Raw genomic sequence first — 13,714 nt, 5'->3', positions numbered from 1 at the left:
CGAGAAAGTGTGGCCCATAGAAGGAAGGGTCAGAATAGCAGGAAGGGGCACAGGGGATGTGTAAATGAAAGATGGGTGGGTCTGTAAACATTTTTGAGTTAAAAAAAGAAAAGTAAAGAACAGGATAACATGTAGGAAGGGAAGAAAGATGTATAAAAACCAAAGCATTCATATGCAAAGCATGTGTCCCACAGGGTTCTATCCACATGTGTTTAGCACAGGACGGTGAGTGTCCCAGTGCAAGAGGGAGATGGAAATGGGCTCTGGAAATAGAGGGAAAAATAGAAGGTGAGAGGCACACACACAACCACACACAAGGCTTCAAAAGCAGGGGAGTGACGTGAACATTGGGTTGGGGAGGTCTGTGGCTGGGTGAGATGAACATATTGAGGTTGTCCCATTCTCCTGTGTGAGATTGTCTCCCCAGTCCACTGCTTGGTCTTCTGACCCACCACACAGAGCTCAGGTGGGCAGTGGGATTCATTAATCTTGCCCTCAGAGCAGCATTTGGAAGGAAAGGCAGGCACAGAGGGCCTCTGTTCAGGAACCCCTGCCTGAGCCTGTCAGGGCCACACACAGGCCACGTGCTAGTGCCCTACAGTGAACAGTGCAGAATAACACCAAGGTGGCATGTATCTCTGAGGGGCCAAGATCACAGCCCACATCAGGTCTTAACTCCCACCAGGCAGTTGCCTGTGGCCCCAGGAGCACCTGATGGTCAGGAACTAGGTCACAGGAATCCCAAGCTCAGATCAGGTCGTGTGCCTTCATTGCTTTAGCAATGCTGCCCTCATCTGTCCATCACTGTTCTTTTCTGGGCCCAAAACCTAGAAGGGAAATTACAGGACTGGCTGGCTGTTCTTCCGAGGCCTCTGGTCAGCTTGGTGAACAGCCTCTCTCCAGCTGCCAGCGGGATGTGCTCCTGATGGCCCAGCCTGCACCCTCCAATGAGGAGTACCAAAGCACAAGGTGGGGGCAGGAACCAGACAAACTGCCACAGCAGCAGATGTGTCCCTAGGGGTGACCTCAGCTCCCTGGCAGTGACAATCTTATACCCAAAACCCGATTTAACACCTTAATCCATTCAAATCCAGCTACAAGATTCCAGGGGTCCCTGCTTCCACAGTCCCCCATTGTCATGCCCACCTGGTTAGCCACAGGGTCCAGTGACTTGAGTAACTCATTAGGACTCATGTCATTTAGAGAAATTATTCCCACCCATGGGAACAAGGCCACATTCAGGCTACTGGACTCCAGACTTCACATCCCATCTAATTTTCTTCATCTATATGCCATCTCTTCTGGGGTATAACCAAGGGATCTCTTTGTCCTTCCTCTAAGTTTACCCAGAGGCTAAGATGGATTTGTTTGTTTATGTTGATTGAGTTCTATGAATGTTTAGAGGCATGGTCTCTTTTTCCTTCATTCCCGTTTAATGACAGTAAGTGGTAACAATTATTGACTGCTTGTATTTATTAAATACAAAGTACTAAGATAAGCACTTTATCTGCTATCTAATTCAGTTCTCACAATAACTCTGTCAAGTATGTACTATCACTAGCTTCATTTAAAGATGAAGAAACTGAGGGTGAAGTTGCTGAGATTTCAGCTCAGAGGGTCAGATTCTCACAGCCCACCCTGTACTGCTCACCTGCTCAGGCCGCCCCTCCAACCCTCCACTAAAGCCATGGTCAGTCCTCCCTCCCAGAAACACCTCTGTTGTTAGTTTTTTGTTTGTTTGTTTTGTTTAAGAGGCTCAGAAAGTGTACACAAGTAACTAAAGTGTCCCGTAGGCAGGGAGAGAGCCTTGAGGTAAGGAGAGTTAAGAATCTGGGTCTCCAGATTCTAGACCGCACTCTGCCCTGAATGTTGTGGATCCTGAGCAAACACTTTCTCCAGCCAGTTCCATGAGCTACCATCTGAGGATAATTTCATTCAACAAACAATGATGGCCATCTGATGTGGGTCATTGAGCAGGGTTTGAAGATGAGCAAGTCGGGTGGAATAGGCCTGAGAGTGCCAACAATGATAAGAAAAGGCGAGAAATGCTGAATCCAAGTGACCAGGTTCCAGAGATTTAAAGTTCGTAAGGATCAGCAAAGGGTTTGTGAAGTGGGGATCATTTGAGATGGGCTTTACAATAAGGGTGGGTTCCTAACTGGCAGAGGTATGGGGAAGGATGTTTCTTGAAAAAGATGCTAGGAGAGAAAGCCCAGGTGTGGCTCATGGACTAAGCAGTTCCAGAGGCACCAAGGCTCCCTGAGATGGCCCAGCCCTCTCCGTTCAAGGCATGGAAACAGATCAGAATTGACTTGCCTAAGGGGAGTCTGAAGAGTATAGCAATGCACAGAACAGGGTTCCAGCGTGAAACAGCTGGCACGTTCTAGACTGAAAACTTAACAGTGTAATAAGGGACTGTGTACAAAAGTATGGCAGGTACATGTGACCACACCGGGCAGTGTCTCCCCTCCCAGACCTGAAATCAGTGCAGTGTGAGGAGGTCCTGAAACCGCGGCCTTTGGCCCCATCAAGGACACAGCTAGCCTGAGGTGGGGAAAGAAAATTGACCTTCTCTTCAACCCATTTTAGGCTTTCCAGCTGAGACCCTGTAAATGAGACTAACAAAAGCTATGTCAACAAGAGAAAAACAAACAGAAGTTTCTAACACATGCATTTGGGAGACCCATGGGGGCACCCAAGGGTGAGTAACTCAAGGGGGTGGTTAGAACTTGGGCTTATTTAGCATCTTTAAAAGAGAACACTAAATTTTCAGAGAAGTGACAAAACAAAGGAAAATGGCATTGAGTTTCTAGGGGGGTAAATTGAGGGAAGGTAAATATGTGAGGAAATGGATGGCAGATAAGGACCAGTTTTAGCAGTTTCTTATGTAGATTCCTCTGCGTGTACCTGTCTCTAGTGATTGATTGCCTCTGTCCTTCCAGGTAGAGAGGGGAAGGGAGGATACATTTATAAGTTTATGTCCTACTTTTAGGCAAATGGAGGGCCAAGAGCTTCTCTTGTATCTGCTTCTTCTCAAATGCCTTCAGCTCAAAACAGTCTATATGACAGCATGGCATGCTTTGAGGTGATAACATACATTCTGCTGCCCTTCACTGAGAAGGCTGCTCTGTACACAGAGGCAGAGAAGGCTACAGGGGCACATCAGGGATTCTAAGTGTTTATCAATTTCTCCATCACATTTATATCACAGCCTTTTCTAATGTCAGACACTCAGGGAGGAGTTGGAAGTGGCCAGTGTTCCTTTTGGATTCTGGCTGAGGTGAGATGTGCTTCTGGACAGCAGGGGCCTGAAAGGGAACCTTTCCTTCCTGTTACTTCAGACCCCAGCAGAACCCTGGACCCCCAGGCCTCCCACAGCGTGATGCTAAAAGAAGTGATGCCGAGAACCCAGGACCTGCGGAGTGGATCTTTGAGGCTGGACGCAGGCCTGGAGCCACTCCTGAGCTGCAGGCAGGTGCATGACTCTGGGACAAGGCCCTCTTCACCTCAGGAGCTCTTGAGGCAGCCTTATTCCCTGGACATGCTGTCCCCTCCATCAACCTTAACAATTAAGTATAAAGTTTGAGTACAAAGATTGAGGATGACCCCTCAGGAAACACAGCCTGCAAACAAATGGGATCAGCATTTCCAAGTGGAAAGTAAAGGTTTACTTACATAGGCACTGACAGAGAAATTTTAGCAGGATTACATTTTCCATACAGGGACAGTGCATACATTACAGAGATTTGATTGGTTCCGGATCACTACATTCCAAGGAAGATTACTTTATTACTTTGTGAGGAGGGGTGATAATCTGAAGGGGATCTTATCTCTAGTGCCACGTGGTCTTCCAAATTATTTACAGAAAAATTTAAAAAAGGCAGAAGCTGCAACTACCGTGTGACTCAGGCCATATAGCCACACTCCTCTCAAGGCTCAGAATCATTTAAAGTTCCAACAGCTTTAAGTTTGAATGACTTAGTTTCACATTTCCCCCCTTTTATCAAGATCTTTCAAAGAAAGTTTTGTAAATGAACTCAAACTGTTTTGGCTCCATTTATGTTCAGGAACGTAGTTCTGTGTTGAGAGGAAGGCTCATTCCTAGAGGGTCATGTCCCACAGCTGGGGAACTGATCAAGCTATAAGGCAAATGGAGTATAGGCTGTATTTAAAGCAATATGTACCAGGTGATTTTGCGCCTGAGTCAAACTACACAGCTGCATCTTTAATTAATGCAATTCTCTGAGTGACCATTATTTTAGTCACTATACTTGTGCATCAACTCCATTGTGAACAAATGCCACAGCAGCAATGGGAAAAAAAAATACAAGACAAAACACAACAAATGATTATAATTTCTGTAATAAATAACAGCTCTGCCATCAAGTTTGCCAAGATCCAATCCAGCTGTTTAGCCAATGATTTAGAGAAGCTGTTGATTCTGAAAGGTTAGGTATTTGGGTTTTCATATCAGCCATTAATTTAGTGTTGCTATCTGATCATTTGGAATATAGACACACATTCAGTTTTTAAGGTAGTGCAGGTTTCCCCTTGGGCTGCCATGAGTGTGTCTAATACAGCCTGCCTCATAAGAACAACTTTGTTGTTTAATAATGAGACACCCACACAGCTATCCTTAAGGACCTTTTTTGTGTAATTGGTTAGGGCCTCTGCATGCCAAATTGCATCCTCAATACCCTTTTGTGGCAGAAAGATGGAAGCTAAATGATCACATCAATGGAATACAGAATAAATCCAATGAAATGATAAATGAGGAAGATCTGAAGGCTTCAAAAGAATATGAACTATTTGACTTTGTGCCTAACCATTACCCAAAGAACACAGTCCTAACAATCCTGGGGGTAAATCATGGCCATGGATTGCTGCTGCATAACCAAGACATTCCACTGGAGCTATAGCCAACAAACATCCAGTCACTGTGCCCATTCAGTGGCATGCCTGCCAGTACTTGTAATGGTGTGGATACCCTCTCCTGTGGGTATCCCTCCATTTCACTAGTGCAATTGAACCAAGCTTCAGAATCTCCCCAGTTTTAAAGATTACACATTTTTCACTTAAGTCACAAAGATTTACTTCATCTTTTCAAAGAGAAACTGTTTTTCTCCATGATCAAAATTTTAAATGAGAGAAAAGATTGAAAAACTCTAAGGAATAATTCCAAGGAAAACCTTAACTTCAGAGAAAAGTGAAAACTAAGAATCTGTGATAAACAGAATCTGTAGAATAACAAATAAAACTCCCACCTTGTAGCAGAGCTTTAATTTCAAGTCCATCAAGTTAGGAACATGTGGTACCTGAATAAAGTCTGAATCTCAACCAAGCCAAGAGACTAGAACCTGACAGGGGCCTTACCAGAGATGCCCTGGAACTCTGGTGAGGCCAGATGAATGAAAGTCATTTATGTTAGTACCAGGGCTATAGTTGTCAGAGAAGTGACGTGGATCACTGGAGGCCTGCTTTTAGTTCCTTGGTAGTCACCAACATGTCAATTTTAAATGAGAGTCAGACAATATGATTATGCAGCGTTTGTTCAATCACAAAGTTTGAAGATAGCCACCTAGGACTATCTTCTAGACTCAAAATAAATGGGGTAATATTCCAAAGTGGAGAAGTTAAGGTTTCACTTATATAGGCAGACACAGAGATTTTAGCAGCATTACAACATTTTCCACACAGGGCTGGGGCACATCTTACAGAGATTAGATTGTTTACAGATTGCTATATTCCAAGGAAGATTACCTTATTACTAAGTACTGAAGGAGGTCTTATCTCTAGCACAGCTTGGTCTTACTAATTATTTACAGAAAAAAAGACAAGAGTTTGAGCTACCTGGATTGTAACTCAGGCTGCATAGCCACAACACTCCCCTCATGGCTCAGAATAATTTAAAGTTCCAACAGCTTTAAGTTGGAATTATTTAATTTCACACCTCCAGGGCTTCTCTATGCTGTCCAGCTGTTTCACCTCTTAGCCCTGCTCCTTACCTACATGCCACAAGTGACTCTGGGAGACAGAAATCAAACACAAGGTTGGAGACAAAGTACTAGAAGGAATATTTTACAGACAAAGAAATTAAGATTGGAGAATACTAGTCAAGAGAAATAATTCATTCAATCAACAAGTATTAATTGATTGTCTACAATATTCTCAAGACCAAGAGGTGGGAGCCTATGAAGGGTTTAAAGAATCTTCCAATAATGAGAGAAAACCCAAAGAAAGCAACAATAGATATGATCACATAACAATATAAAATAAATTCACTAAATTAAAATTTTACCATTAATAGATACCCTTGCTCTATTAGAAAAACATGTAAATGGCCCTAATAGTGTAGAGGAAAAGAGGGGAAACTTCCCCCTTTCACCTTTTGTCAGGAGGTGAACTGACAAAATGCAGATTAAAGGAGAAAAAGGCATACAAAATTATTTTTAATGTGCATGTGAGCCTGGGAGCCATACACAAAGGATGAGGCTCAAAGCAGGGTGGAGGGGGATCAAATGGTTGAAGTTTTTATACCATCTTAAAGTTACAGAAAGAAGAGGGGCTCGAGGGTGGCAAGACAGGTTATAGGATGGACAGAAGAGAAGGCCTGGCTAGCAAAGGTGGCCTTGCTATGCAGATGAAACCTCACAGGTAGCAGCTGTCAGACAGAACAGATGGTGAATGTTTCTTTCAGACCTTAGAAAGAGTCAGACTCTCAGCTAATCTTTCCTAGATTTAGAAAGAGGAGGGCCTCAGAGAAAGCCTGGCTGCACCAATGCACATTCTCTACAGATGCAGATGCTCTCCCCCAGGAAAGACGGCTTTGTAAGGCTACCTCTGTTTGCAGGCTCCCTCAACAGCCTTCTCAAAATATGTCAAAGAAGGGTATTTTGGGGTGAAGTCCTTTGATTTTCTTTTAAAGTGAAAAGTTAAAACCTTTCTGAAAAGCAACCTGGCAATTTGTATCAAAAGCCTCTAAAATATTTATTCCTTTTGACTCATTAACTCCAATTCTAAGAATCTTTCCAAAAGAAATAATTTTAAAATACAAGTGAACATGAAGAAACACGCTCACTGCAATTTTTGTAACATTAAAATGAATGGAGGTGGCCTAAACTTTCAGTAATATAAGAGTTACCTGGATTATGCTAATGTCATGACATAGTAATAACTTTAGTAAAAATAATGTTACAGAGAATTTTTTGTGTCTTTAGGTTAAAAGATTAAAAGAGAATGCAAGTATGACATTGTTTCAAAAATGAGTATATGTATGTTCATAAAGAGACAAGGTAGAAACAGGGCAAGACAGAGGGCCATAAAAGCAGGAGAGAGACTAGCTTGGGGGAAAGGAGAGAAACTGAAAGGAGAAGACATGAAATGTGAGCTCAGTTACTGGGTATCAGTTAACTTTTGCTGCAGGACAAACAGTGCAAACCCTCAGCAGCAAAGAGAAGCGTCCATTGCTCCTGCAACGTGGGGGTTCAGCCTCTGGCCTGGACCCAGCTCTAGACTGAGCTTGCCCAGTGCAGTTCATCTGGGGCAACCGGGCACCAGGATCCCTCCTCCTCCCGCAGGGCAGCAGGCTAGCTGGGGCATGTCCTTCTCATAATGATGGCAGAATTCCAAAAGGCTATTTGAGGCCCAGGCTCAAAACTGGCAAATTGTGACTTCAGCTTCATCCGAATGGCTGAAGAAAGTCAGATGGTGGATCCCAGGTCAAGGGGTGAGAAAAAAGCACCAACCGTTGTGGGAGGGCACCACCAAACTACAGGCCAAGGACATATGCCCAAAGAGGGGCCATCAGTGCAATCTATCTTAGTAGGTTATGGGCAACATTACTGTACTTGTTTGTACCTTTAATTGTTATCTTTACTAATATTCTCCAATGAGTAGGTGTTATCTTTTAAAATCAGAAAAAAATGAAAGTTGGGAGTTTTCATGTTCTGGCATATTTTTGTTTTTCATTTCTTTTTAATTGGAAGATAGTAGGGCAGATCTGATATGGAAGGAAAAAGAAAAGGGAAGAAAACCTTGAAACCTGTTTTTTGTCAATAGGGCAGCCTCCCAACTCCATGCTTTTGCCCTTCCAATGAAAACAAGCAATCCCACTCCTAAGGGTGTAGTAATCTGATACATTTCCCTAGTATTACTCCCTTGCACATCCTAGGGTGAGGACAGGGAAACTCTACACGAAGAACATATGCTTGTGTGCCAAGTGCACCATCTGTTAATGGGTACTGCTGGACCACACTGAAAATCGCTGCCTCCTATGTCTTTCTTTATGTTTCCCATCCAATCACTTCTTTGTGCTACATCCCAGGTTATTTTCTCATAATCTTCTAGCAACTCAATGCAGTTGGCTCTGTCTGTAATCCACCAGTCATATTGTCATTTTATTAACATTTTTTCATTTCTACACTTTCTCTCTCTCTCTCTACAGTGTTCCCTTTCTTGTCTGATGGATTCTAGTCCTCTTTTTATTTTTCTTCACGTTGTTTAAGTATGAGGAAAAACAAAAGGAGTAATAGAATCCATCAGACAAGAATGGGAAAAACAAAAGGAGGAATAGAATCCATATGACAGTCATGGCCAGACTTCACCATTATCTTTGGTTTCTTGGGTGCGTTTTTTGTTGTTGACTCATGTCATCGGCTTTCCTTGCAGGTTTTGTGTTTTTGTCTGTAACATCTCCAGTGGGACTTTCCTCTGTGCAGACCTTCTTGAGCTGCGACTGTGGTTGTCTCTGCTTACTGTATATGGGGTTGGTTGTTTCCAGTCCTGTTCTTAGGCTCTGGCCTTCCTTGGTGTGTGGCCTTGTGCTTCCAGTTTCTCACATCAATTCTTTTCCAACCACACCCTTGAGCAAGAAGCCTACTCGGCTACAGGGCCAGGTCTTCAGGCTGGATAAAGGTTTCTAATACAGGTTCAGAAAACGGACAACCACTTCCTCAGTCCAGACTTTTCTTAGGCACCCCTGCACCAGTTCTCCCACCATAATGGTGCTTATGGCCTAACACCTGCCTAAGGCAGGGATTAACAACCTGGCTTCTAAGGAGGAAGACCCACATGCCACATGCCTTCACCTCCCTCCTACCCCTGGCTTGTCTCATCAGCTCTGGTGTCTGAAGAGTCTCCTTTTAAACATGGCTCTTCATTTATATTTTTATTTTAGCTGCTATTTCATGTTTGGAGCAAAAAGTGGGCTTTCTGTGACAGCCAAACTCACCATGCAATTGAGGTTGTGTTAGCTCATGGAATGCCCACAGATGGCTTAAATGTAATATGTTCAAAAGCAAATTCATCAGCATCCAGGGGTCTACAAATTCCAGGATCCTTCTATCTTTCTGCTTTATGATCCTTAGCACATGACTTCCATCTTCATGGTCATTTGTGGTTACAAGACAGCTGCTGGAAATGCAAGAGATAAAAAAGGAACTTAGCAGCTTCCCTTTTTAAAGAGGTTTTTCAGAATCCACCTCCTCAACAACTTTCTTTTACATCTCACTGGATGAAATTTAGCTGCATGATCACCTCCATCTACAGGAGAGTCTGAGATAAGTCATTTTTCAGCTGGGCACATTGGCATTTCCAAGAAAATGAGGGTTCTATTAATAGGAAAGCCTCTGACATTGTGGGCTTTATGTGATCCCACAATGCAAGAAGAGCACAGGAGCCCTCCATCTCCTGCTGTCCCCAGCCTCCACACCACCCCCATTTCTCTAACATCATCTCCTTCCATTTTTCCAAACAAATCCCATGCTACTACTTCCCACAGCAACCCAAACAACCATCAAGTAACCGTCATCACACACCATTTCTTGTTCTGTGTCTGCCTTTCTTGATATACTGCAAACTCCGTGGAAGTTCACTAATGGAGTCCCAGAATGGATCCTTGTTTTGATACATACTAAGTGTGCAATAAGTCTTTTTTACTTATGGGTGGGTGGATGGATGGATGCGTGGGTGGGTGGGTGAATGGATGGATGGATGGATGATGGGTGGGTGGATTGGTGGGTAGATATGGATGGATGGATGGATGGATGGATGAGTAGATGGATGCATTGGTGGGTAAGTAAATGGATAGGTGGGTGGGTGGATGGATGAATGTATGAATCATCCATCCACCCATGGATAGAGGGATAGATGGATGGATGGATGGATGGAAGGATGGATGGATAGATGGATGGATGAGTAGATGGTTGAATTGGTGAGTGGATGAGTGGATAGATGGATAGATACAAGGATGATGGGGGTGGAAGGGTGGTTGTATGGGTAGGTTGATGGATGGGTGAGTAGATGGGTGAATGGGTGGATGTATGGGTGGGTGGATGAATGAATGAATGCATGAATAGGTGGCTAAGTAGATGGGTGGATGAGTGGATGGATGAATGGATGGGTAAGCGGGTTAGTTGATATGTAGGAAGATGAATGGATGGATGGATAGATGGATGGATGGATGGATACATGGGTGTATGGGTAGATGAATAGATAGATGAATGGGTGGATGAATCGATGGATGGATAAGTGGGTGAGTAGATAGGTGGATGGGTGAATTGATGAATGGCTTGGTGGGTAGATTGATGGATGGATGAATGAATGGGCAGGTGGGTTAATGTATGGGTAGGAAGATGAATTGATGGATGAATGAATAGATGGATGGATGGATGGATGGATGGATGGATGGATGGATGGATGGATGAACTAGTAGATGGATAAATGGGTGTGTGAATGAATGGATGCATGGATGGATAGATAGGTGGATGGGTTGATGGATGGGTAGATGGGGTGGGTGGATGGATGAGTGGATGGATGGATAGATGGATGGGTAGGTGCATGGGTGGATGGATAGATGAATGGATGAATTAATAGATGGATGGGTAGGTTGGTGGGTGGGTAGATGGATGGATAGATGAATGGATGGGTGGGTGGATAGATGAAGAGATGGCTAAATAAATGTTCCCCGTGCTTTCTCATATCTGTTGTTTTCCCACATGCTGTTCCTTTTGCCTAGATTGCTCTTCTACCACTCTCCACCCAGCTAACTACTGTCTATCCTGTAAGATTCAGTTGATATGTCCCCTAATCCAGAAATCTCTCCCTGACAACTCTACCTTGCCTAGGCATCCCACTTTTTGCTTCTAATGTGCCCAGTGCCTCTCTCCACAATAGCTTTTCCTACTTTACTTTGCTGGACTATAGGTCTGGCTCATCTTGTCTTCAGGCTCTGAGTCTTCTGAGAATAGCACTGGATTTTGACTCTGTATGTCTAGCACTTGCCCTGCTGCCTGTCATGGAGCAGGAGCACAAGAAAATTTTAATACAATTTTCATAAAAGTAATGAAGACCATATGCCCTTGTTTGTAGAGAAAGATAAGGCAAGTGGAAGACACTTTGGAGGCACTGAATGAGGAGTTCTTCCAGCTCACTGTTCAAGCCCTGGAGCTCCAGAAAGAGGAGGAGAGGCCAAACCCACTGCCTCCAGGTGAAGGTGGTGTGCTTGTGGTAAGCCCAGCAGCCCAAGGTCTCAGGTACTGAATTAATAGGGGCGGATCCCATAGGGTTATGGCCCTTCCACAGAGAGGAGGTGGGATCAGAACAGTCAGCTCTGATCAGAATGTCCACCAGCAAAAGTCAGGTTCTGCATATTTGGTTTGGTGAGTGGAAGGTTATTCCAGGAAGCCTTGGAGCTGGGGCTGGAGACAGGGAAGCCCACACCATCAGTTTAGGGTTGCAGCTCTCTAAGTAAATCCATAGCCTGGAAATATTGAGGAAAATCATGGAAAGCAAACAATAAAAATGACTGTTTAAATATAGCCTATTGGACAGTGCATGCCTCGAATCAGGAGCTTTCTGTGAGCTGCATCTTCCATCTAGGTTGCCTTCCATCTTAGCTCCAGGCTCCAGAGGTGCAGAAACAGGGAAGTCTGGAGGGAAAAAAGACTAGAGACAGAAATGACTCAAGCCAGGCACAGTGGATCACACCTGCAATTCCAGTACTTTGGGAGGCTGAAGTAGGAGGGCTGCTGGAACCCAGGAGTTGAAGACCAGCCTGGCCAACACAGCAAGACTCTGTTTCTACAAAAAATTGAAAATTTAGCTGGGTGTGGTAGCACCCTTGCCATCATGTGAGAGACTGCGTGGGAGGATTTCTTGACCCCAGGAGGTCAAGGCTGCGTTGAGCCATGTTCGCACTACTGCACTCCAGCCTGGGCAACAGAGTGAGACCCTGTCTCAAAAAAAAAAAAGTAATCATGCAGTTGTGTCTGCACTCAGTGCAATACAACTTTATTTGCTAAAGCCGGCAGCTGGCCTGTGGGCCTTAGGTTGCAGTGTTACTGTTTTAACACTGCATAAAATACTATTTATCCTAACTTGAGGTTTGTGGCACCCCCCTCACATCATTTTGTCTTCACTGTGTGTTTGATTCCCACTTTAGTCATTGTGTCATGTTTCACCCTCCCTTCTAAACTGCAAGTCCCCCTGGACTTTTTCACCTAATCTCAGTGTCTCCCTTACCACACCATAGTTCTTGAGTTGCTAAAAATGGGTAACATCCTGGATGTTAGAAGGGTGCAGGTGGGCACCTCCCCTCACCAGCCAACCCCCAGTGGATATCTAGGTTGGCATACCCTGAGACACCACAGAATCCCCTCTGTCCAGCCAGAGAATACCCCCTGCCACAGAAACCCTGAGAGTGGGGACAAGAAGGAGCCTTGAGTGGGTTTTCTTCTCTTCTCATTTTTATACACAACGAGGAGGGTCAGAATGCTTCCTGAATATGGAAAGTTCCAAGAGAACATCGTGTATACCTGGGTCTTGATGTCTGGAGCATCAGGTGTTCTTTGTCAAAGTGACCTCTCTCTTAAGACAAAAATGTCAAGGAAGGATGACTATGTTCATGGACAACTGAGGGAAAATTTCTCCTGTGGGCAAACAAAGCAGGGTGGGGCCCAAGTAATGGCCATGAAATGCACACACCTCCTCCCAGTGGGCTGTGGGAACTGTGTCTCTTATGGCTCTACAGCATTCCTGAGCCACAGAAGAGGGACCTCTCATGAAGCCCAAATGCAAACTCCAGCTTACCGTTATGTTCTATTCTCAACACACCAATTATTCTTGCCCAGAGCTTTATCTGGATGCCTTCCAAAGAGTTTGTGCTAAGCTGAGGAGTCATTCCTCTCTGAATCTGCCCCCACTCCACCTGAGACTGGCAGCTGTGAGGCCAGCTCCACTGCAGAGGCACCAGGTGCAGGGACCTGTCCTTGGCCTTGTCAAGGGGTCAGAAGACAGTGATTGGTGAGAATAGAGCAACAGGAGAACTTCATTCTTTAAAAAAAAAAAAAACAATTCTATATAAATATCTCAGGTATTAAGGAAGGAAAAAACAGTAGTAGGCAAGGCACTATAAAATGCAGTGTGATTTAATTATTTAATAATTGTTCCAAATTGCTCAAATGACAATCGTGTAGTAATATACTTGGCTATTGTGCATTAATGTGGTAACATAAACTCAGGGGACACTGTGTCGTCATTAGGTAATAATGAGATCAGTCCCTGGAGGTAGCTTGTTGCCCCTTTCCCAAGTGTGAGGTGGGTATTGGTGCCCAAGAGTGCCAGAGTGACAAAGATCATGGCTAAGGCCAGAGTGAGCAGAGGACTCTCAGGGGTCACCTCTCCTGGTTCCACATCTGTCCTTTCCAGGTGGCTCCCA

The 13,714-nt window shown here is 44.3% G+C and overlaps 1 protein-coding gene across 1 annotated transcript in view; it reads left to right on the top strand.

The window, feature by feature from the left end:
* Positions 1 to 13,479, top strand: part of LOC134760842 (uncharacterized) — a 28,306-nt gene extending 14,827 nt beyond the window's left edge. The window contains exon 5 of the mRNA XM_063720847.1: positions 11,368 to 13,479. Within this exon, the coding sequence (XP_063576917.1) occupies positions 11,368 to 11,411 (44 nt within the window). The 3' untranslated portion in view covers positions 11,412 to 13,479. The remainder of the gene's footprint in view (positions 1 to 11,367) is intronic.
* Positions 13,480 to 13,714: the final 235 nt, after the last annotated feature.

Source organism: Pongo abelii, chromosome 22 (assembly GCF_028885655.2).
Source record: "Pongo abelii isolate AG06213 chromosome 22, NHGRI_mPonAbe1-v2.0_pri, whole genome shotgun sequence".
NCBI lineage: Eukaryota > Metazoa > Chordata > Mammalia > Primates > Hominidae > Pongo > Pongo abelii.
Note: the sequence above shows the minus strand (reverse complement) of the source record. Positions and strands in the feature narration are given on the sequence as shown.